The following is a 26,296-nucleotide window of genomic DNA, read 5'->3' on the forward strand; positions in this document are numbered from 1 at the left end:
CTAACTAAGCGAAGATTAGATCTCCGGGAATGATTTTCTAAATCCTCCAGTTTGCTCTCATGAAGATTTTTACTTTTGGCTGCCGCTTTATGTGTTTTAATATCTGATTAAAATAATTTCTTGTTATAATATTTGCCACTGCTCCCCCTTTCCCTACCCAATTTAGAAGTTATATATATATTTTTTCATATTGCACATTGCACTTTATTCTGCTATAGTATCGTACTACATTTAATGAGGAAATGATATATTCTATTTAGCATTGCACTACATCCTGCTAAAGGACTTCGAGTAGGCATGGGGGAGTTAACTTGAGGAAGAAGTCAAAGCCTGCTTACTTGAAACATTGCAATTTTAAACTACAGAAACAATTTATATAGTTTTTTATGATGAAATGAAATATTGCAATGCTGTATCTTGTTATAATGTTTTGCCCTGTTTTTATGCTTTTATGGCCTATGGCCGAAATAAAGCTTTCTTTGACTGACTGACGGGGCCCGATTCACAGAATGAACTTAAGACTCAATACTAAACTTACTACTATTTTGGTATTCACAGAATGCACTTACTACTTTTGGCATTCACAGAATGAACTTACTACTTTTGGTATTCACAGAAGTTAGGATTTTGTCTTAAGTTTGTCTTAAGTCTGTCTTAAGTCTGTCTTAAGTTTGTCTTAAGACAAACTTAAGACAAAATCCTAACTTCTATGAATACCAAAAGTAGTAAGTTCATTCTGTGAATGCCAGAAGTAGTAAGTGCATTCTGTGAATACAAAAATAGTAGTAAGTTTAGGGTTGAGTCTTAAGTTCATTCTGTGAATCGGGCCCACTGACTTATCTCCTAGTAATTAGCAATGCTCTATTTAATGAATGTTGGCAGCATGTATTCTAATATGTAGACAGGTATGTGGTATGTTGAATATTTTTAGTGACATGTTAATTTTGTGACTTGCATTTTGGTTTGTTTGAGCAGGTGTTTAAATCAATGACTGGTCATGGGTGTCTCAATGAGAGAAACACGAGAGATATTTGAGTTTTACTCCTGTTGCTTTTGTTAAATGCTCACTGCACTTAACAGGTTCTTGATGCTTTAACAATATTGATGCAACTTGGGTAATCACACAGGGTGGCATAAATTCTCTTTGTTCTCTAATAGTTTCTTTTGGAAAGGCCTATTTTTGATTTTCCACTTGCTAAGAGCTGTAACCAGTGCTTAATTTGTAAAACAAAAAAGAGAAGAAATGCACAAACCCACCCACCATTGTCACACATGAATGTTTATATTGATTAATTCTTAGATTCCCTAGCCTTGATTGCACTTCATGCCTCTTTATTCCACCACTCTTTGCTTCTTCTCCTTTTATCTCACTCCTGCAAGCCCTTAATCAACTCTTCTTTCTTCCTTTATCACTGTTTTTCTATTTTTTCACTCTTTCTTTCTCCCCTTTTCTGCCGTTCTATCTAACTTGTCGTCAAAGTCCGAGGATGAATAATAAATCCTGGTGCCCGAATTTTATGGCTAGTGCATCTGCAAATATGCACAAATTAAGCTCAGGCTACAATTAATGCCAACCTATATCACCTTTGGGAATACTGAATTGTTATGTAGTATGTTTTTATTTAGTACTGTTACCAATCCCTAGAATACATCCTTAATTAAATTTCTGTTTAATGTTGCTTTGTCTGTTTTTTTCTGTCCAGTACTTGGAAGTATTTTAAAAGCACTTGCACACAGTATAATTAAAACACCCTACTTTAGACATTTACCATTGTCTGACACTACCTTCCATTAAATGGAACAGGCAAGAAATTTGACAGCATTAACTTGATTGAGGAAAGTATGTGAACTATTTATAATTATTATAACATAGTTTAACTCACCTGTATATCATCATGGCCAAGTTCAAGTTCAAGTTTAACATTTGTATAGCGCACTACTCACCCAGAGGGTCTCAAGGCGCTTGAGGGAGGGGGTATTTTACTTATCGAATATCCAAGTTTTTAGTTGTTTTCTGAAGGAGAGGTGGTTCTGTGTGAGGCGGAGGTGGGTGGGGAGAGAATTCCATGTTTTGGCCGCTTAGTAGGAGAAGGATCTTCCCCACATGGTGGATCTATGGATGCGTGGAATTGTGGCGAGGGCTTGATTGGACGATCGTAGTTGGCGGGTGGGAGTGTAAAAGGACAGGCGCGTGTTGAGGCATTCGGTTCCTAGGTCGTAGAGGGCTTTGTGTGCGTGGGTGAGGAGACGGAACGTTATTCTCTTGTTGACGGGGAGCCAGTGGAGGTCTTTCAGGTGACCGGAAATATGAGCTTGGCGGGGGATGTCTAGTATGAGTCTGGCTGAGGCGTTTTGGATGCGTTGGAGTTTTTTCTGTAGTTTGGCTGTGGTTCCGGCGTAAAGGGTGTTTCCGTAGTCCAGTCGGCTTGTGACCAGTGCGTGGGTGACCGTCTTTCTTGTTTCGGTGGGGATCCAACAGAAGATTTTTTTGAGCATGCGTAGGATGTTGAAGCATGATGATGAGACAGCGTTGACTTGTCTGGTCATCGAGAGGGAGGAGTCCAGGATGAAGCCCAGGTTACGTGCCTGGTCCGTTGGTATGGGTGCGTTTCCCAGGGCCGGTGGCCACCATGAGTCGTCCCAGGCGGAGGGGGATGAACCTAAGATGAGGACTTCCGTTTTGTACGAGTTCAGTTTCAAACGGCTGTTCTTCATCCATTCGGCTACTTCTTTCATCCCTTCGTGTAGGTTGGTTTTGGCGGTGTTTGGGTCTTTGGTGAGGGAGAGGATCAGCTCGGTGTCGTCTGCGTAGGAGATGATGTGGAGGTTGTGTTGGCACGCAATGGATGCAAGGGGACTCATGTATACGTTGAAGAGGGTGGGACTAAGTGATGATCCTTGTGGTACGCCGCAGATGACATCAGTGGCCTCTGATCTAAAAGGGGGGAGGCGGACTCTCTGTGTTCTTCTGGTGAGGAACGAGATGATCCAGTCCAATGCTTTCCCTTGTATTCCGACGTTGCTGAGTCATTGTATAAGGGTGCTATGACAGACTGTGTCGAAGGCTGCGGAGAGGTCAAGTAGGAGGAGGGCAGCTGTTTCTCCGTTGTCCAGTAGAGTTCGAATGTCGTCTGTTGCTGCGATGAGGGCGGACTCGGTGCTGTGTTTGGCTCGGAAGCTGGACTGTGAAGGGTCGAGGGATTTGTTGGATTCGAGGAAGGTGGCGAGCTGACTGTTGACGGCTTTCTCAATGACTTTGGCCGAGAATGGGAGGAGCGAGATGGGGCGGTAGTTCTTAAGTTCTGTGGGGTCTGCTGTGGGTTTCTTCAGAAGGGCGCTGAGTTCTGCGTGTTTCCAGCTTTCCGGGAAGGTAGCGGAGTTGAGGGAGCAGTTGATGACGTCTCGGAGATGGGGTGCGATAATGGAGTCTGCTTTGTTGAAAATGTGGTGGGGACATGGGTCGGTTGGCTATCCTGATTGGATGGAGTTCATCAGGCGGATGGTGTCTTCAGTGGTGATTGGGTTCCAGGCGCAAAGGTTGTTGGAGGGGGGTTTGAGTACGGAGGTGGGTGGGGTGGACTGGTCTCCGGACTGGTTTTCAAAGCTGTTATGTATGTCAGCGATTTTGTTGTGGAAGAATGAGGCTAGGGAGTCGCAGAGGTCTTGGGAGGGAGTAATGTCGTTGGTGCCGGCGGTGGGGTTGGTAAATTCTTTGACGATGTTGAATAGTTCCTTGCTGTTGTGGGCGTTGTTGTCGAGTCGATCCTTGAGTGCTGATTTCTTGGTGGATCGGATCAGTTGGTGGTGTTTGCGGGTGGCGTTCTTGAAGGTGGCCAGGTTGTCAGTGGTTGGGTTTTTTCGCCAGGCTTTCTCGAGGGTGCAACAGATCTTCTTAGATTTCTTAAGGTCATCATTGAACCAGGGGGCTTTTTTGCTACCTTGCTTGTATTGATGGTTTTTCAATGGTGCTAATTCATCAGCGCTGTGGGTGATCCATTGTGTGAGGTTGGAGGCTGCTTGGTTTCAGTCCGATGATTTGGCAGGAGGGTTTTGGTGAAGCGATGTGAAGAGCTGGTCGGTGGTAATTTTGTTCCAGTTTCTGCGGGGAATTGGTTGTGGGTGGTTGTGAGTCGTAGTCTTTTTGTATTTGAAGTGAACGCAGCTGTGGTCCGTCCAATGGAGAGCTGTGGTGTGATTGAAGGAGAGGCGCTTGCTGGAGGTGAAGATTGGGTCGAGCATGTGCCCGGCATAGTGGGTGGGGGTGTTAACAATTTGTTTGAGTCCGAGATTGGCGAGGTTGTCTAGAAGGGTGGTGGTGTTGCTGTCGTTGTTCTTTTCCAGGTGGAAGTTGAGGTCTCCCAGTACGATATAGTCCTCGGAGGGGAGGGCGTGGGGCTGATAAAGTCAGTGATGTCTTCGCTGAATTGTGTGCGGGGTCCTGGTGGCCTGTAGATGAGGGTGCCTCTGAGTGTGGTCTTGGGGTCGGTGTGGATCTGGAAGTGAAGGTGTTCGGTGGCTGCGAGGTTATCGTCGGAACTGGTCGTGATGCAGATGGTGTTCTTATGGACGATGGCGATGCCTCCTCCTGTTTGGTTGATGCGGTCCTTTCGGATGATCTTGTAGCCGTCCAGGATGGCTATGGCGATGTCCAGTGCTGATGAGGAGTTTATCCAGGTTTCCATGAGAAAGGCGACGTCCGGCGATGTGGTGTCGAGTAGGTTCCAAAGGTCAATGGCATGTCTGTGGACTGAGCGTGTGTTGAGCAGGATGCACTTCAGGTGGTTAGTTTCGTAGCTCTGTTTGGAGTTTGTGGATTTGGTGTGGGTCTTGATGCAGTCGAACTTGCAGGAGTGGCAGGTGAAGGGTCCATGGGTGTGTCCTGGGACGGCTTGGTAGCAGTTTGGGAGTCGGTCGGGGTTAAGTGCTAAGAGGGTTGCGGCATCGTACGTTAAGCGGGTGGAGGGGATTTTACGGGGGCCAGGGGGTCTGGCGCTGGGCGCGGTCCGGGCGCGGACGGGCGTAGACGGGCTTACCTTTGGCACACCTTTGGCACGCGTGGGGCGCGTCCCCAGCGCGTGAACGCTGCACGCAAGTGCATCTGACATAAGTGGATAGTGGAGGGGGGCGGAGCGAGGGAGGGTCAGCTGGGAGGTGGGAGCGTGGTGGGGGGACGGGCTGGGATTCACAACAACAAAATGGCAGCGCGCCAAAAGGGAAACAGGCCATATACCTTTTCAATGAAACACAATAAACTAAAGGTATGTGGCACTTGTCAGCCACATTGGACTTCGTCAATAAGCCCTAGCTTGAGTCCTTGTAGTACAAAGTTAATTGTACTCATGTCTGGTAATACCCTTTCACGTGGGAGAACTCAGCTCCCTGATTTGGCTGTCCACTAAAGTCATAGTAGAGAGATGCTCAAAGTGAGCTGATCAAGAGAGTCTTCATGATAACTATCTAGGTTTGAGGCCTCCCAGGAAACTATCAAATAGGATCATTCTAGAACACGGAATGTTGGAAACCAACACATCCTTCAGGACTGTCAGGCACTGTAACGCTTTAACTGCATGAAATATGTCAGATTGTCGAAGTGTTAGTAAAATATGTACTTTTGTTCTAGGGAATTCTGGGGTCTGGCTTTGCTCTTAAAGTGCAACAAAAGCAGCGTCAGAAACATTTCAATCGGCAAATCCCCGCAGCGGCCTCTCTGATTCAGGTAAGAAGATTCTTATTTGAAACTGCAGAGTAAAATCCAGAACTTATGTTGTCATCTTGTTAATTGAATTGATTTCTGCCTATCAAAGCCAGACAACATGGGCTATAATGCACCTGTTACATGTGTAAAAAGTATTTCCCAAGCCGGCAAGGATGTATCTCGCATATCAAACAAGACAGAAAGAGTTTGTTTTAAGAAGACTTTGCTATACCTTCAATGCTTGGTCTTTTGGTCTTACTGATGCAATATTATTTATGCTTGTTATGCAGTGCTCATACAACCTATGAGTGTTAGCGTGCCTCACAAAGCAATTGCCAACCATAAAATACAGCATAATTGTAAAATGGAGGATTGTAAAATGGAGGATTTTGAACATCCCTGCACCTTGTGGCAGACACCATGCGGTGTCTGCCACAAGGTGCAGGGATGTTTAGGGTGCACCATATGTGCCCTCCAGGCTTCCTAGTGGAAGGCGGGGGGGCCTGCTAGGGATCCCCAAAGTCACCTTCCGCCTGCCTTTTCATGGTGGGTGGAAAGCAACATCATAATCCCGACAGTGAAGTCAATGCTGGCTCTGCCGTTTTTATGGGATTATGAGTTCTTCCGAGCCTGTCAGAAATGCAGCGGAATCCCCCTGTGGGTTTCCCTCTGACCCCGGTATTGTAATACGGCAGTTGGAGGGAAACCACAGATGTTGGACGGAAAGACTCTGACTAGCTGTTGGATGGCTTTCTGCCCTCATCGAAATTGGGCCATATGTGGTTATTTGCAGATGGGTTCCAACCGTATGGTAGTAAATTCTAGAAATTCAATGAATTGTCGTTCTGCCAAAAGTATTACCTTTAAGGTGCACGTCCATGAATTATGGATGCTCACTCAGAAGATATTGTTGATCCTCAGGTACTGGGAAAAATAGACAGCATTGGATTTGAAAGTTGGAAACTAGCATTTTAAGAATTGCTCCTTGGTTCGGATCACATGGGAGTCACAGACAAATTCTGTTACTCTGACTTCCAACGGTACTAACCAGCTTTAAATGTACACATGCAGAAATTCCACCAGTGGGAAAATACTGCATGCGGAAATTTGACAAACAGCACAATGATTTTCCCTCATGGAGAAACCTTCTGCCCTATTACCTCATTATATATATATGGAAGCAACCTGTCTTTGACAGAGTACATTTGCAAGTGTTTCTGAGATGGGAAATTATGTGAAAAGGGTATGTTAAAACACACAAACCACACTCTTTTGAATATTCTCCTACTTTCACAGTGGACCCAACCATTATTAACCCATAACTCAATATTTTTGGTTGTGAAAACTATGCAATGTATGTCGAATTCCCACTTCCACAAATGCACTCAGAAAGGGTAAATTATGAGGCTATTGGTTTTCACGATCTGTTACTTATGGGTAATTAAACAGGGTACCTTTTGGAGCCAATGTAAATGGGTTATATAGAAAATGCTTAACTTAGAAGAAGATGAGAATACAAACAAACGAAAGCCACAGACTGGGTAATGATCCTAAAGGAAAGCACTTGTGTTTGTATAAGAAAATGCAATTATATGTGTTTGTTCGGTCTCATAGAGCATAGCATACATAAAATAACTGGGATAGGTATGTCTACATCAACTGTAAGTACAGCTCCTTCCTATATATAAACATTTTTTATCCTGAATTTCAAAAATTAATTAAAACCCTCATGGTGTATTTAATTGTAAAATCATTCTATCATAGGATATATTGTATTAATGTGTTCTAAAATGAATAAAAGTTTGTCTGAAAGCTTCAGGGTGTTTCTTTCTCCTTCAGTTCCTGAAGATCTGCAAACATGTCTCCTATCTCTGCAGTCGAAAACAAGTTATGTTGTTAGTCGGTGTCTCAGAAGAGCTGTGTGGTGTTGTGGGCAGTGTTCTTCTTCAGGAGTCTTATGCTTTTCATATTGAAGATTTCAGAGGGATGTATGACGTTACAACACATGCTTTTACCACGCATGCCTTTACAACGCAGTTTTTACAACGCATACCATTACAACGCATAGTGCTTTGGGGCGCTGGATAGTGAATAGTTTAATTTACTATTCCAACTCCAGTCCCCGTGGATAGTAGGGAAGGTGTTGGATAGTAAATTAAACCTATTCCCTATCCTAGAGCGCCCCCCAGCACAATGCGTTGTAATGGTTTGCGTTGTAAAAGTTGCGTCGTAAAGGCACTGCGTGGTAAAAGTTGCGTTGTAAAGGATGTTTCCCATTTCAGAGAGATATTTGCTTCTGTTTCTTTTCACTGCTAAGTGCGTTTGAGTTGTTCCAATAAGGCTATCCTAAAAGAATTTTACCCATCTCTTCAAGCGAAACATCTTCTTTGTTTACCTACATACTGAGCCAAATGTACTTTAGGAGAGACCTTCTCTTCGTGTACCCTAGCTGTATATATGATATCCTACCATCGCCCAATTTAGACACCCCACCTCTGTAGAGTGCACTTTGGCTTTGGAGATAGGTTTACACTCTGTAAATATCTCTACATGCATTACTACATAACTACTTATATAGACCCACTTTAGAGCTATTAGCTGGGAAGTAAATTCCTCTGTATTGGAATCTGCACTGAACAGTGATGTGCTCCAACAGGATGTATGAAGTTACAACGCATACTTTTACAACGCCTACCTTTACAACGCATTTTTTACACCGCACCATCCATCACAACGCATACCATTACAACGCATACCATTACAACAAATTCTTTGAAACTACCTTTACAACGCATTCCACTACAACACATACTACATTTACAACACATACCATTACAACGCATAACATTACATTGCATGTAAGGTAAGTATTGGATAGTGTAGGGGTAAAAATTACTATTCTAACTCCAGGGGGTGCAACAGTAGGGTAAGTGTTGGATAGTGTAGGAGTAAAAATTACTATTCTAACTCCAGGGGGTGCAACAGTAGGGTAAGTGTTGGATAGTGTAAGGGTACTATGTGTTGTAATGCTATGCGTTGTAATGGTATGCGTTGTAGTGGTGTGCGTTGTAGTGTAATGTGTTGTAATGGTTGCGTTGTAAATACATGCATTGTAATGGATGTTGCGTTGTAAAAGTTTCGTTGTAATGGTAGTGCGTTGTAAAAGTTGCGTTGTAAAGGATGTTTCCCGCTCCAACAAATAGGGTTTCATCTCTCTACAGGACCCTGTCTGAGTACACACAAAATCCTGGCAGTGTAGGTAAGCCTTTGAAAGGCTAAAGAAAAGTGGGTGTTGTGCAAACAAATACAGTACTAGAAATAGAAGCATGAGCTGCGACCTTATCACTATTAATAATTGTCACATCAATGCTGAGTGCTTACCAGTGGTTGTTAGTGCTCAGAGGAAGACATTGCATTTTCCATGCAGTTAGGTGGCATGTAGCAGGATGCTTTACTCTAGGGAGTCCATGTGGCCTGCACTGCACTGACACTTCCCTGGATACTATTAGCTGTAGGGGTGCTCTAAAGTGCTGCATTTGGCAAAAGATGTCATACTCTGTTTTGTTTGTTTACTAATTCAAGACAATCTATCAGGGGGAAGAGTCATGGTCAAACCTTATGAATTGCTGTTTTCAAAATGGAAGGCCTGATCAAAGGATTCTGTCTGAGATTACTAATCAAAAATTCCTGTGATGTCAGTTCCTGTTTGAATCATATATAAATGCGAGATTAACGAGTGAAGTATGTGTCACAATACACTTGTTCCTTATCTTCTATCATGTTCATTGCCATTGTGCTACTTTTTTGTCCCAGGCTTTTGCTCCTTGCAGCTGTATTTCCAAGTGTTCTTTTGGATGTTTTGTTTGGCTCTTTCCTCTTCCATGATATCAGTGAGGACTATATAGTTAACTTATCTGCTTCTAAACTGCTTTTCATCTCAATCAAGAACTATAAGATTGTCAAGGAGGATGTTATCCTTGTAATTTTCCCTCCTGGGACCCTTTTAAGGAGACACTACACATTTTATGTGGATACTTAAGTGCAGGGTGGAATCACAGTTACTGGAACGAGCCACCATTTCACTGGGAAGTCCGGAAGAAAACTTACCAGATCTTCTCAGCAGTCAATTCTTGACACTAATAAGCACTGAGATGAGAACGAAAGACATAGTACTGCATAATCTTTGAGATTCAGAATGCTAATACCTCTACCAGTAATGATTCTTGCCAATATAGGATCAGCATAATTATTGCATGAAATAAATTATCCAGCGAAGAGGCAAAATTGGTGGTGAGACCTGCAAGTAGCAATGAGGTCTAATCTCCAGGGCACCTGAAAACAGTGGTATAAATGTCGGTATGCTATGTATGCAGGTGCACGTGCCTTCATCGTGGCTTCAGTTATCCATACTTTAAAATCATGATCTAGAAATTTATTTTGATAAAATTATACAAATGTGAGAACAAATGTGTCTATTCCAGCTTTTAAGATAGTATCACCTCATGGTCTTCTATGGAAAATATATATTATCTTCTAATAATCAGCATCTTCTGATAGCTCAGTCCTGGAAGAAACTAAAAGTCTTGAGTATATTGCTCAATACCACATTGAGACATGTACTACACTGACAATGTGTACTTGAAGCCTGAAACTATATAAAGAAGCTAAATGTGGAATATGTAATATCTAAGCATAAAGCAGTTTCCAATTTACCAACCCACCTCTCATAAAACCAGATACACTTGTTATTGGGTGTAGCCTGTTTAAAATGTCTCCCAAGCACATGAACCATATGTAGATTACTGGTGCTGTGCAATAACTTCTGCAGAAGCAATAATGTAATTCCACTAGGACTACTCATTATTATTTAATACAGTATGTGTATGAATTATAGGTAATAAGGAGACTGCTGTTTTGCCACCTGCTTTCAGACTCCGGAGTGGGCAAAAAAGGCTAAGCGATTAATTGCATTTCTGAACATTAGGTGGACAATAATTACAGTCATAATAAATGACAAACTGCAGCAGGGAGTCCGATGGATAATTTGCAAAAGGAAGCCCAGAGGCACAACTCACATATTATTACCCAAGATTATTCCTCAGAATTATATGAAAAGAGATAAACCATGGGCATGGAGGCAATGGAGATTTCTTGGTGAAGCATGTGATGGTCTGTGGGGTAGTCGTGCAGCCCAGAGCTTCCCAACCCCTTGTAAGGAACCAAAAGCACCAGTGGGAACATAAGAGCCCAAAATCTGAAGGCTAAGGTAATGGAAATATTAGTAGCATCATTCTTTTGTTCTCATTTGGGAAGATGATTTTTTGAGCATGATGAAATTTATAGTTCTACTTTCGAAGGTGTCTCGTGGTTGGTATACTTCGGAATAGCTACAGCAGTGTTGTGCAAGGAAATTGTTATGTTACTTGGTACATCTTTGGCTGACTGAGAGAGAGGAAGATTTATTCTGATGGCATACATGTACACTTGTGGGCAAATTTAGATATACAGAGAATTATCCCAACTCAATGGGTAGCCTTCTACTGGCGGGCTAGTGCACTAAATGTCAGAGACCATATGTCTGCATGGCTATGGCATACTTCTTGCTCTCTCAGAAGCCTTCAGATGCATCAACAACATCGGGCTGACTAAACCAAATAGAGAAAGGCATGAGAAAGGATGGCTAGCCCAAATCTGATTCACCGATTTTTCGTAAGATCACACACACCATGTCAAAATGGGCTTAGTTCTCTTATAAATAGTTGGCATCACTTGCAGCATGTTGGTGTTTAGGCTGATCCTCTTGTGCAAATGTGACCGCGCTGACTTATATCATTGAAGCCTAAAATATTGGCTACACTGTCCATGCAGATTACAGGAGAAAGCCAGTGAAATATAAACACTGTAATGAATACCAGAAACATATCACCTGCCAAACTGGGCAAAAACTGGCATCCTATTAATGCCCATTTGATGCAACTCCTAATCCATCTAACTGCCCAAACACACAGTACCCATTTCTCCCACTTGCACTAATGGTTTACAACCTATGGGTATTTTGAGAGCTGCTTCACCTTTTATCCTCCGGTGAAAGTGATCTTCGAATTATGGTTCAACGATGATCTTAAGAAGTCCAAGAAACTCTGCCGCACCCTTGAAAAAGCTTGGAAAAAAGATCCAACCACCAGCACCAAGGACGCCTTCAAAAACGCCACCCGCACTCACCACCAACTAATCCGAAAGGCCAAGAAAACAGCATTCAAGGATCGACTTGACAACAACGCCCACAACAGCAAGGAACTTTTCAACATCGTCAAGGAGTTTTCCAATCCCTCGGCCAACTCCAACGACATCACCCCCTCTCAAGCCCTCTGCGACTCCCTAGCCTCATTCTTCCACAACAAGATTGCAGACATCCACAACAGCTTCGACAACCAACCCGGAGTCCAACCCACCCAACCACATGCTGAACACTCTCCCCCCTTGAACACCCTTAACGACTGGAACCCAATCTCCACTGAGGACACCATCCGCCTGATGAACTCCATCCACTCAGGATCCCCCACAGACCCATGCCCTCACCACATCTTCAACAAAGCAGACTCCGTCATAGCACCGCACCTCCGAGACGTCATCAACTGCTCCTTCAACTCCGCCACCTTCCCGGAAAGCCGGAAACACGCTGAACTCACCGCCCTTCTGAAAAAACCCACAGCGGACCCCACCGAACTCAAAAATTACCGCCCCATTTCGCTCCTTCCATTCCCGGCCAAAGTAATCGAGAAAGCTGTCAACAACCAGCTCGCCGCTTTCCTCGAAGCCAACAAATCCCTCGACTCCTCACAATCTGGCTTCCGAGCAAAACACAGCACTGAGACCGCCCTCATCGCAGCAACAGACGACATTCGAACTCTACTGGACAATGGAGACACAGTCGCCCTCATCCTCCTCGACCTCTCTGCAGCATTCGACACAGTCTGCCACAGCACCCTTTTACAACGCCTCAGCAACATCGGAATACAAGGAAAAGCACTTGAATGGATCACCTCGTTCCTCACCGGAAGAACCCAGAGAGTCCGCCTTCCACCATTCAAGTCCGAGGCCACCGAAGTCATCTGTGGCGTACCACAAGGATCCTCACTCAGCCCCACCCTCTTCAACGTATACATGAGCCCCCTCGCGGCCATCGCCCGCCAACACAACCTCAACATCATCTCTTACGCGGATGACACTCAACTAATCCTTTCTCTCACCAAGGACCCCAGCACCGCCAAAACTAACCTACACGAAGGAATGAAAGAAGTTGCTGAATGGATGAAACACAGCCGTCTGAAACTGAACTCAGATAAAACCGAAGTCCTCATCCTAGGTACATCCCCCTCTGCATGGGACGAATCCTGGTGGCCGGGAGCCCTTGGAAAAGCACCCATCCCGACAGACCACGCACGGAACCTAGGCGTTATCCTGGATTCTTCACTTTCAATGAACAGACAAGTCAGCGCCGTATCCTCATCCTGCTTCAACATTCTTCGCATGCTCAAAAAAACATTTCGCTGGATCCCCACCGAAACCAGGAAAACAGTCACCCATGCTCTGGTCACGAGCCGACTGGATTACGGAAACACCCTCTACGCAGGTACTACCGCTAAACTCCAGAAGAAACTCCAACGAATCCAAAACGCCTCAGCCAGAATCATATTAGACATCCCACGCAACGAACACATCTCTGGTCACCTGAAAGACCTCCACTGGCTACCCGTCAACAAGAGAATCACTTTCCGACTGCTAACCCACGCACACAAATCACTCTACGACATCGGACCAGAATGCCTCAACTCACGACTGTCCTTCTACACCCCCTCCCACCAACTACGTTCTTCCAGCCAAGCCCTCGCCACTGTACCTCGCATCAACAAGACCACCATGGGAGGCAGATCCTTCTCATACCTGGCTGCTAAAACTTGGAACTCACTCCCCACTTACCTTCGCCTTACCCAGAACCACCTAGCATTCAGAAAGCAACTTAAAACGTGGATATTTGACAAGTAATCCTCCTCCCCTTCCTTAGCGCCTTGAGACCCTCTGGGTATGTAGTGCGCTATATAAATTCTCTGACTTGACTTGACTTGACATTCCGAAGTTAATGATACAGAACAACGTAACCTGGTTCAAATTGTTCCTAATGTATCACAAGCACAACTCATCTACACTAAGGTCTGTACACTTATGGCTGGTCACTGAAAATTTGCAGCTACAGAGTACTGTACACAAATACGTGCATGTATGTGATTTTTTTCTCTAAGGTGGTTTCACCCTCTGCAGCTTTTCTGGCTTCAAAGCTCAACATATTAATTACCACACCGTAACAGACATTACAACCAGTATTAAGGCCACATCACAGAGCAAAGTCATCTACACCTCTATGAAGCACTCTGTTATCAGGAGGCAATCATCTAAAGACATGAAGATCTTAACAATTTGATAATTGAACTCTGGACTCCCTTCCCTTATCACAACATTTGTGGAACCAAATGTGTTTCTTCATGATCTCATATCTGGCCTCTGCCACTTGAAGGCACTGATTCTTCCATGGCCACCATCAATCAAACCCTCCTACAGTTATTGGAAGATGACAAGAGCATATCCCCGTGTCTCCATGACCTCTCAGCTTCGAAAGACACATTGGACCTCAGCAAAGGATTGGAAAGGGTCAGAGATTGGATGGGTGGGTAAGGATCTGCAGTGGACTGAACTCACTCCTTTCCCTGCAACTGTTTCCAACATGTAAGGATTAGATCAGGAGAGCACTTTTACACTCAGTGCATCTTACCTTAAGGGTAAGCACTCTTGCCAGCTTGCTGTTTAAATTCTATGCATCCTACCTAGTGCCAATTCTAGAACTGTAGCAGATGAACCTCTGAATGTATTATAATGACATCCAAACTCACTACCACCACGGAACAATGCCATTATCACTTTATGCCAAGAGCAAATGTTCAACCAGATTGCGACCTTCATCTCCATGAGTGCAGCAAATACCTGGATTCTGATTCCAGAGGATCACATGCTTGAGTTAATTTGCAGCTTTCCATTGTTTGGATATTAATTTGTCTCCTCAAGAAAGACCAGTGTGTTAAATTATCATTGCGTGACCAATGTAACATTATTTGCACTAGGCTATGAAACAATTTAACAGATTGTAAAGACTACAGAAGCAGATGGTCTGAATGTGCATTATCATTTGAAAGCAGGACTACAGGAAAACCAGCTTGTAAATGCACTCCAATGGGCCATATTGGATGAAAGGATCAAGTTAAAAGTCCTCTGCATTTTGCACAATGCCTATGGGTAAATGACCTAGATATCTTTAGAAGCAGAGTCGTCACTATGTGCCAGTCAAGAGCTGTCAATCAATGACTACATGACTCCCTAATTAATGAATGTGTGATTACCTGAAATATTTAGATAGATCTTTGAGAGTCCAAGACATCAAGTTGTGGCTGTCCCTAAACTCAGACTGAATGCCATAGAGCAAAATATTTATATCGAGAAGAATAGGATATGTGTAATGTTCCCTGCTCCCTGTAAAAACAACGGTACATCATGTTTATAAATGTCCATCATCCAGTTGACTGTTTAATTTCTTCGGTAGAGGTTTTTAAAAAAAAAATCTATTCTACTGCATTTCCTTGCACTCTGCGAGAGATGGACAAGCATATATCTTGCTGACTTAAGTAAGGTTTTGGCAAATTTTTCCATCATTCGAATGTAGTCCCTGTAAATTGAATCCTGTTTGGTCTAAGCCGCAGCTCACTGCTATATTTCAGCTGGTAACATTTGAAATATCTCATTATTTTCTTTGTAAATTGATATGTACAAATATTCTGCTAGTTCTCTCACATGTTTCCTTCCCTGATATTCACTTACACTGTTGAAAAGAGAATCACAGAACTATGGATATTCATCTATTTAGAATTTTTTTATTTTTGTGAATAAGACGCTCCAAGGAGACTTAACTGCTGTATTTGTTAAATATATGTTCATCAAAACACTATTGACTGAAAAAACCCCAAAGGAAAAAGTGGCATTATAGTTAGGAATTTTAAAACTATGATACTTTGTATTAAAACAAAAAGCAACGTTGATATTGAGTGAAAAAAAGAAAGGTTAAAGCGACGTTATAGTTAGGTGAAAAATACCAGTTAAAACATACAATTTAAATGAACAAACTGACTGAAATTCAGCAGTTAGTGATTTCTAGTAACCGTAACTTGTGCGCTAAAGTAACTATAACTTGCACCCCCACCATGCACAGTGTTTGATCAATTATGCAATTTCAGATGTTGCAGTTATGTAATCAATGATGTCATAGAACATGTCATGAGTGTGGTAATATGGGAGGTAATTAGCAGTACATGGTGAGGGTGTGAGTTATAGTTACTTTAGATAATTATAACTTCTGCATTTCAGTGGTTTTGTTAGTTTAAAATGTTATATTTAACTGACTTGTTCATCTAACTGTAAAGACCCATTAACCTTTGTTTGTTTTGGTGAATTTCAATTTCTAAGGTCTTTTTTAATGCAAAGTAACATATTATTACAATTCCTAACTGTAACGTCACTTTTACCTTTGTTTTTTTAGCTATTATTATACATCCTATCATAATATTTTGGTAAGAATATTGAATGACATATTATTGAGCAGGTGTGTATATATAGTGAGCATAGATTTAAAATAATTAACTCTACATATGTTGTTTGGTGATATACATATTTAAGTTACATTAGAGAGAAAAGGGGATAAAGAAGAAAAACAGAGGAGTCCTGTTAAGAAGTATGCAGCAGGCTACACACACAAGTGTTTTTTAGTGCTAGCTCAAATATATCAAACAGTGGAAAATTGCTACATAGGTAACAGCTCATCTCACAAAGGTGAGGGTGGCAGAGACAATTCTACTCACCAACCAGGATACTGATGGAGAACTCCAGTCAAAGCAATTGTTGAGTGGGAAAATGTTCTGTAAAGGAAGGAAAAAGACCAAAGAATAACCCCAAGAAGGAGTAACCAGGAGAGGAATCGACAAAGGGTAAAAATAAAAAAGTGGGATGGAGCAGAACTAGTTGATAAATGAGCATAAAACTGAGAAATCTAATTGAGGGATTCAAAATAACAAGTTCCAAACAAATTATTGGAGGACCTGAACAGTCTTAGACTCACTCAATGAATGATGGACCCACCCACACCTGCTCAATCCAATCTTTACCAACTTCATGGTGGGCAAACTCAGCTCTGTTCACCTGGACCAACCAATCCCTTGTGTGCTTTAACATGTTCATCCCCTATCAACACAGACCCTCACTTCCCAAAGCCACCCAATGCACCTGGACCAGGATTCCCAAAGAAACATTGGCCACTGAGCGCTAATCACATAACCAGCTGCAGCATGCCGACCTCTCACTATTAATCATCGACTTTAATGCCTGGGTTACCTCCTGCGCAGACTGCCAGACCCTGCTCAAAACAATCACCACCCAAAGGGCAACACCACAAGCGAACTGGTACACGAAAGTTAATGCATCCTCTCTGTTGTTGCCTTTGCCTTGCTGCTCAGTCTATGTGATGGCATCAGAATGTTGAGAGTGTTTGAGTTGAAGAAGGAATCAGTTAGTGGGGAAGGGCTGAGTGGCAAGGAGGCTTGGATCCTATCAGAAGAATAAATCTCTGGACCACGTATTTTTCATTTGAATGTAACACTGGCGACGATTTAAAGAACCTGTGTGCTACTTTAAAGGAGATTGTACTTTGAAAACTGAAGAGACTACAACCTGTGGATTTGAACAAACCTGGCACCCCTAATGCCCCACCAGTGACCATTTCATCAGTCGCCCCAACCAGTAAGTGCCAGTTTGTCTTAGACTTTCCTTCGTTGTCTTAAAGCCTGCCTGTCTTTGCTGAACTGTTCCTGTCCTGTAACATGTTGACAGAGAACATCATCGTGACCTGGACATTATTTGCTTTCTATTAGAGTGTACTGTACATTTGGATTTGTTTTGGGTCCTGCTGCTCATTGCATTTTTGGGAAAGATTTACCAGTGAACAAATGTGCAGGTTCCTACCTGCCTGCCTGCTGTCCACTGCCTGCCTGTCTTGGAGGAAGTGTGCCCTCCTGCTCCTTGGGACAGTCCCAGAGTAGCGACCTGCTCCTACCTACTTGTTTGCTGTCTCCCTCTTGATTGCCAGTTCTTGCCTGCTTATCTGTTTCCTACGTCTAGTTCTGCCAGCCTGCTGTCTGACAGTTCCTGTCTGCTACAGATAATGTGCTGAGGTATGAAGAGTGTAGTGAGGGGAGCTGCGGTGTTACCTCCTGCATACTGGTGACTGACTTTGCCAAGGTACCGTTGTTAGAGTGCCCGCTGTTCCTGCTGCTGGCTACACCCAGTGCCAGATCTAACCCTGATGCCTGCCCTCAACCTTCAATTGTTTGTTGTAGAGAAGACCTGCTCCGAAGTTTACATTTAGTTTTGTGCACGCTTGAGGAATCTTCTGCAGTGTTTTCATTGTGATGTGGGACTCCTTAAACTGTTTTCAGCAATCTACTGTCGAGGTACATTTTATTGAACATTTTATTACGGTGCTATTTAAAAAAAAGTCATCTCCTAGCAGCATTCGTTGGTGCCAGCGTGAGCCTTACCGATTTGAAAGTTGATTGTTGTGGTGCTGCACGTGGTATCAGAGGAATTCCTCATGACATCCTCCCTTCTACATTTCTCATTGCCGCCAAGAAATGCCTGCATGCAGCAATGTGCCGAGAGCAACCCGGCACGCCATCACGCCAACGTGCCGCCATCTTGTGATTGGCATGTTTGCTTTCGTTTGTGATGCGTGCTGCCAACCACGTTTCTTCCTACCAAGCGTTTTTGAGTTCTGGTTGTCTTCGGCCTTACACCTTGGAGAACGAACTACTTCGAGGATATATGGTGAGCCAGCATGAATAAAGAAGAAAATGCTAATATTTTGCCAACCTTGATGTTCATATTAAAGCTGAGGAAGTTGCTTTTGGTCATTCCAGTCGTGTCTTTACATGCCTTTATTCTTCATGTTGAAATTTATACGGTAGCTACATTTTTCTTCTTGACCTCCCCTGTATTGGCGTTGCAAGTTTTAATCTGTCCGCAAGGTACTGTTTCCTCCATTTCCAAGTTTAAGGATGACCATGGTGACTACTTCATTTATTTTAGCTTCTTGTTTTCTTGGGACATAGCATCTTTCATAATGTTGTAGTTTGTGCTCAAATGCTTTAATTGTGTCATTCCTTAAAGTTCAATTTCATGTGTGCTTCTTGTGCGATGATTGTACCATTTACTGGTACCTGATTCAGTATTTGTATGAGAGGGGGTGAGAGAGTGTAGTGTCCTTGTTTTGCATCTGCATGAATAGAGGGAGAGAGAGTGTAGTGTCCCTGGTCATGTTAGTGTACGCCTTTGAGTTCGTTTTGCCTCATGTGAGGTGCTTGGACTGTGCGTTACGAATGCGCACATGAGAAAACTCCTTCTCATGAAGCTTCTCTGACTTACGTATTTTGGTTATACCCTCTGTTTGGTTGTTACCACGCGTGAGGTGTTGAACTGTGCGTTACGGGTGCGCACATGAGAGGTCTTCCTTTTGTGTAGCATCTCTGACTTATTTGTATTGGATGTACCCTGTGAGTGGTTGTTGCCTCGTGAGAGGTGGTTGGACTGTGCGTTACGGGTGCACACATGAGAAGACTCCTTCCTTTTTAGTTTCTCTTGATTTACCCTTGTTTTGGGAAGATGAGAATGCTCTTTAGCTTCTCTGAATTTACCCTTGTTTTTGGGAAGATGAGAATGCTCTTTAGCTTCTCTGGATTTACCCTTGTTTGGGAAGAAGAGAATGCTTTTTAGCTTCTCTGGATTTACTCTTGTTTTTGGTTGAGGTATTTGTATCACCCTGTGGTTAGGGGTTGCAAAATTACCCTTAGAGTGTTATGTCTTGAAGCTTTGTGTTATTCTTGAAGCTCGTTGACTTTCTGTATGTGTGTATGTCCACCTTTTATTTATAACTAGTCATATTGCATGTATGTACAATGATCTTGCATGCTTGTATTTTTACAATTCTGATGAGGGGTGATGTGTTATAATCTAGTAAGTGATTAATGCATCCTCTCTGTTAATGCCCTTTGCTTTGCTGCTCAGTCTATGTGATGTCATCAGAATGTTGAGAGTGTTTGAGTGGAAAAGGAATCAGTTGGTGTGGAAGGGCTGAGCGGCAAGGAGGCTGCTCCTGGTAGTGCATAGCATTAGACATGACTTGGATCCGATCTGAAGAATCAAGCTGTGATCCTAATATACATCTCTGGACCACGTATTTCAACTGTAACAAAGAACCAACACTCACCAAATGCCATTGCAAGCAACTCATGATGAAAATGACGAAATAGCCTGCAAATCAGCCCTCTAGTTCCATCATCAGGAATTCAGATCCACCAAAGGATCATCACTAACTAAATAAAGAAATGTTTGCCATATTTAAGGACTCCTCCTTGTGCTCCACCAGCTCTATTACCGTTGCCCCATAACAGGACCTTCTCTCCCAAGTCTCCCACTACTTCAGCAACAAAAAATTTACAACAACGTTGCACCCCACCTGGACCCAACCAACCCCACCGGCTTCCGACATGATGAGATAAGCATCCTGGAAATGGCAATTACCTGGTGGCCCACCATACCTACAGCAGAAATCTCATCAACCATGCTATCCATTCACTAAGGAGCCCCATCATATCCATGCCCATGCTGCATCTTCACCAAAGGACTTGAACCCATCTGTGCCGCACTCACCTCAATACTTAACTCCCTCACCAAAGCCACCGTCCTGGATGCCAGAAACAAGCCACCATACTGCACCTTCTGAAGAAATGGTCAGCAGACCCAAAGACTCTGACAAACTACTGACAAATGTCCTTGCTTCCCTACCCAGCTAAAGTCCTGGAAAAGCTAGCCAACAAATGATTTGCCAACCACATCAACAACAGCCACCTCCTCAACCCCACCCAGTCCCTATTTCAGGCCTAATCACAGAACCAAGACCTCCTTCATCACTGTCACCAATGACATCTGCCGGATCATGAACAGAGGGCATACCGGTGGCACTCACAATGCTCAACCTCTGGGGGAATGGAACACAGCTTAAAAAATAGTGACATATAATAGACTTTGACAGGGGTGGCATATGTCTCCGCTTCTACCTATCATTTACTTTTTCTGATCCATACGAAGTATTAGAACAGGGAAGATTTTTCTCCTAAAATTACTAAACACAAAATACAGAGTTTATATTGTACAGCTGACACATGTTTTGCTTGATCTTACTCCTATTGGTATGCAGCATGCTTTCAATACAATTAGACAATGTTGTTAATCAAACAACCTAAGGATTATTACATATATATTTAGATGAAGGCTGGTAAAACAGAACATATTTTGAGCTTGGACCAGCAGCCATTACAAATTGTCAAAAGACTGTTACTTAGGAGTGTTTTTTTTTCTAATGCTCTGTCTTTTCTACATCATTTGGATTCTGATATTGGTCATGGTAAAGAGTCAGCAGGGGATCCTAAGAAAGACAGGTGCAAGTAGGTGTTTTAAATCAATAGAAATGTTATGGGAAACATACTAGGTAAAGATAGTCTACATGCTGCTCTTTGGCATTGAACTGCTAGATATGAAGGATTGGAATAAAATGCAATCAGTCAAAATGACTAACTGGGGAATTCTGGCTTCAACTATCCCTAACATAAAGCACCTAAGGACTACTCTATTTTAGGTAGGCCCTGACTCCATCCATTTTCCCTGATTTATGCAGAATCATTGACGCCTGCCATTAGACACAAATGTTGTCAATTAATGACATACATACAACATTGAGAAAAATGTCTACTTTTCACCATGCCAATGTTAAATAAGAAGAAATATGGACACATAGCTGAAATAGTGTCGTCTGAATTGACGTCCTTTTACCTATATCATTTGAGATGTCATAAGTGATGTCATCAGTGATGTCACTGACCATGTCATGAATCATGTAATATGTGACGTCATCAGCAGTGCATTGCAGGGGCATGAGTTATATTTAGCTCAACTAACTATAACGGCCGAATTTCTCTGGTTTTGTACGAGTGAAATGCCCAACTTACTATAACGTCCCTGAAACCTACGATGTTTTCAGGAAATTTCTATGGTTTTTTAAATGGTAATGTCTAACTATAACGTCCCTGAAACCTATGTTTTTTTCAGTGAATATTAATAATATATATATATCATGTTCACGATTTTTCTCAGTTTAGGAGTAGTAAATTTAGGACTCCTAACTTTAGGACTCCTAAAATGCCTTCTGTGAATACCGAAAGTCTTAAAGTTAGGATTTAATGAATTAACTTCTCACTATATCCCTGTCTAAAGTTATCAATCATTGCCATCCCACGTGTTATATCAACGATTATTCAAACGTTCAAAACACTGTAACTGATTCCAGGGAATCCAGAGTGACCGACTACGGAATGTCCTCAAACACACCTTGAGAAGCGAACCCAACCACAGATTCAGGAACCTCCTAAAGACTGGACTATGCCAAATGACTGTATAATGGAATTCCTCAAAGATTAAGGATGGTGATTGAAGAACATGAAATAAGAGCCTTGCTCCTTGGATTGAATGTCAACTTTCCCTCTTTCGTGTTTTCTTCATATAACTGTATACTATCACCACTCAAGTGATTTGAAATAACTAAAAGGTGACATGATGCCCAATACAAAGCTCGCAATAAATAGATATGATTTTTTTCAGTGATAAATTAAATTTATGTTGACTTGAACTCAGTCTAATCTTTACTTTAACCTATGTTTTGTGCACTTTGATTGCTTTAACTTTTTGTTTCAATAAGTGTTGCATTTTGTTGCATAATGCAAATATTTTTTTCCATTTTTATGTCACTGTCTTATTTATTGAAATAGGAAATATTAAGATTGGTCAAGAAATAGTCATTGTTTACAACTTCGTGGAAAGTAACATTAACAACCAATGGAATCCTCAATAGTCATGTCTTTTCTAAGTTGAATATCATATATTCAGAAGACACTGCAATTAGTTTAAATCTGCTATTCAATTATAATAAATTCTAAAGAGTATGAAGAACACAGGTACTGTCAATCTTCGCCCCTGAAAGTAACAACACACATATATAATCTGTGGCTTGTTAAATCTTTCTTTGCTGAATAGTACCAGAATTTCATTGTTAGAATATCTGACATAAATATTGTGCCCCAAATATAATTTACAAACATATTGCCACATTCGAGTTAATAATAAAAAAAATCTACACTGAGTAGGACATTTTAGTTATTTTTAGAATTAAATATTATGGCAAATGAAATTGTTGTGTGTGGTATACAATCTTTGCTGTGTTTGTAAGAGGCAGTCTTATGTGTTGGCAATATGCAGCAGATGGAAGGGGTGATCACCTGTCCTTCATACACAGCTTTGTTTTTCAGACTCTTTGGCGGTGCTATGCTGCAGACAAATCGTATAACTCTACAGCAACCTGGAAGATCTACATCATGTCTCCAGATCACAGTACCAAAAATCCCCCAGCACCATCCAGTCCCAGTCTAAGAAAGCAGGTAAGCATTCAAGCCTTATCACCAGCAAACAGCACATATGTGAACCTTGGAGAGAACCTAATGTTAGTAGTTATAACAACCACAAACATGCTGTGATTGTCATGCCAAACATCCATACAATACTTGTTCCCGGGATTCATTCACTAAGCAAATGGCAAACACCAACTGTTATCATGCACACTCGATGCAGTGCAGCAGGTAATTCATTAAAGAAAAAAGTGAGTCAGGTGCACAAATGTTGGCCAAATGACACATATCGTAATCCTATGAACTAAAAGACAAGGTGACATGATTTTTTTTTTTAAAGTGCAAATGGTGCAGTGCTGTTTGACAGATGATGAAAATGAAAATCCACACAAATAGCGAGCAGCTATATGCCTGCGGTGTAGTTTGATTTGGTTTAAAACGAGCAAAAAGTCCCAGATGATCATACAATGGTCTTCTCTTTTAAAGTCTGTGCACAGTCTCAGCGCTATGTTAAAGTGTCAATTTGAGTCACTGCTCTAATTTTTGCTGTCATATATTCAATTTGCTCTGCCAGTTCTCCTCTTCTGTACCCCACCTCCTACTTAACCTCACTAGCTTCTTCTGTTCAATTAAATAGGTCTAACTGTGCTTTGCCCCATTATTGGAAGCAGAAATTAACTCAAGCAGGTAAAGGTACCCTACATACTAACAGTATTAGAAGCTGATTTGCAACGCATTTACCAATCTCCACTCAGCTTCTTAAAAGGTATTTGAGAATATAATAATAATAAAACTAATATGAACTAAAGTTATATATCATGTGTCGGAGCTTGGCAAATAAGTCTTCGCAAACATGCATTGTCAAACAAAGCACCATCAGTTTGCTTTCTGCTTTTCTTGGCTTTTGTGCACTGAATTACTGAAAAATAATGATCCCTATTCACAAAGGTATTTTCGGGCATACAAATGGCTGTTTACGACTAGAAATACCTCATTTATGATTGCCAGAAACTCTCAAAGGATTTGTGGCAGAGGGGTAGCCCAAGCGGTGCAGGTTTGTACTAGAACCCGCCAAGCACCCATGCAATGCCAGTGCCATCTGGAAAAATAAAGAACAGCAACTGCTGCCGCCTGCCAACATTCTTCTCCTTGAGATGTGCTTGGCAGTTTGCTGAAACATTTGCAGCTTTTATAGATTTATTGTTGCAGTAGAGAAAATCCAAGGGAAAAGTTGCTGAATGTGAGCAAAGAAGAGGGGAGAGCCACATACAGACATGCCACTAGATAAAACACAGTTAAATATCAGACACAAAACAGAAAGACAGAGACAGGAGAAAGCAAGAAAGATAGAGAAAGAGAGGCAGTAGCGGCCGCTGCCAATTAAAAGCGGAGAGACGGCACAGTGGGAGGAGTGCTAGGTGAATAATAATATTTTTTTTTAAAGACTTACCTCCTGCTGACGCTGCCGGCCGCCTCGGTGCTTCTGTCCAGTTCTCCTCCTGGCAGTCCATGGGCCACAGCACAGGCTCCCCACCCAATCCAGACGCTGCTCTCATGCTATACCGAGCATGAGAGAAGCATTTGGATTGGCCTGAGCGGGCTGGTCTGATGCTCATTCAGGCATAGGGAGCCTGTAGCTTTTTTTCAACCTGGCTGTGCAACACAACTAGGATGGAGAATTATAAGTGCGTATGTCTGTTTGGCCGGACCGAGAAAACTGGCCCAACAGACATGCGCACTTATAAGTGCCCACCACTCCTCTTCCCTGCCATGGCCCGCATCTCCCTAGACTCGATGGTTCAGACAGGCTGCTCAGGCAGAGATAAATAAAATGATAATACCATTGTTCTATTATAATTTTATGTTTCATCTGCTGACAGTGGGGCAACGGTCCTCCGCTATTACGGAGGAGCCGTGCCTGAAAAGAGATAAAATAAAGAGAAAGGTGGAAAAAAGAGTAGAAAAAGAAGACTTGGAAGAGGAGAAAGGGAAATACAGCACATAGGCCTTGATTGCGAGTGCCCCAGAGGCGCATTTGGTATTTATTGCACTCAACAAATTCCAAAAACACTGGGAAATACATACCATCCATTCTGGGTTTCTTCTGTGATGGGGAATAACATATACCGAAATGACCTTGTCCCGGTAATTACTGGCTGTTTTTCCCCATTAAACCAGCCTCTGTGAAGCATAGCAAAGGTAGGCTATTGGGGACAAGACTGGTTGGCGTACGTTGGGGGCCCCCTTATCGTATTTTGCAGAGGGTGCCCCCATGGTATTGTTACGCCACTGATTCCTGATAGGTGTAAATAGATTTACTACTATGGACCTCTCTGCCATGACTGCATAGTAGTCTGCAATAATAAATCCCACATCAGGGGGAGAATTGGGTGGTACAAAGCATTGTTTGTCATATACCTTTGTGAACATCCACAAATGTACTTTAGTGGCCATTCACAAACTGAAATTCAACCCCTTCTTACCCTGGAAAGGGTTAGAAATGTATGCTAACAAATCTCTGGAGTAACTCCCCTTCGAGATTGCATTGGGGAATGGATCATCCCCATATTTAGTAGGAATGTAGATGAAGGGCTTTCTACATAGGAAAATATTTTCCCCATGAGTACTAATGTGCATTTGCACAGCAGACTGCAATCACCTGTATTGATATGTATGCTGTGTAGATTTCTGCACATGCGGACTGCGATCCCGCAAGAGATGTCACTTGACATTCAAAGTAGTTTGCCAAGACATTTATGCGTGGTACTGATTTCCAGGTGAGCCTCTTGGGAAGTTTTAGAATTGATTAAAAAAACACATGAAGGTACATTCAAGCTGAGGTGTCAATATACGTCCATAATTCAATGTTTTTTTTGTGGGAATCAGGCCCAATGTGTTTGCCCTTCTGGAAGGACTCTCTTCAGCTGCGTGAAATGACAAT

General features: G+C 42.4%; 1 protein-coding gene across 1 annotated transcript in view; it reads left to right on the forward strand.

Annotated features, from left to right (window-relative positions):
* LOC147733911 (potassium voltage-gated channel subfamily KQT member 1-like) overlaps positions 1 to 23,484 on the forward strand; it is a 911,116-nt gene extending 887,632 nt beyond the window's left edge. The window contains exons 8-9 of the mRNA XM_086952463.1: positions 5,621 to 5,716; positions 23,260 to 23,484. Of these exons, the coding sequence (XP_086808589.1) occupies positions 5,621 to 5,716; positions 23,260 to 23,484 (321 nt within the window). The remainder of the gene's footprint in view (positions 1 to 5,620; positions 5,717 to 23,259) is intronic.
* Positions 23,485 to 26,296: the final 2,812 nt, after the last annotated feature.

This window comes from Lissotriton vulgaris, chromosome 1_2 (assembly GCF_964263255.1).
Source record: "Lissotriton vulgaris chromosome 1_2, aLisVul1.2, whole genome shotgun sequence".
Taxonomy (NCBI): Eukaryota; Metazoa; Chordata; class Amphibia; order Caudata; family Salamandridae; genus Lissotriton; species Lissotriton vulgaris.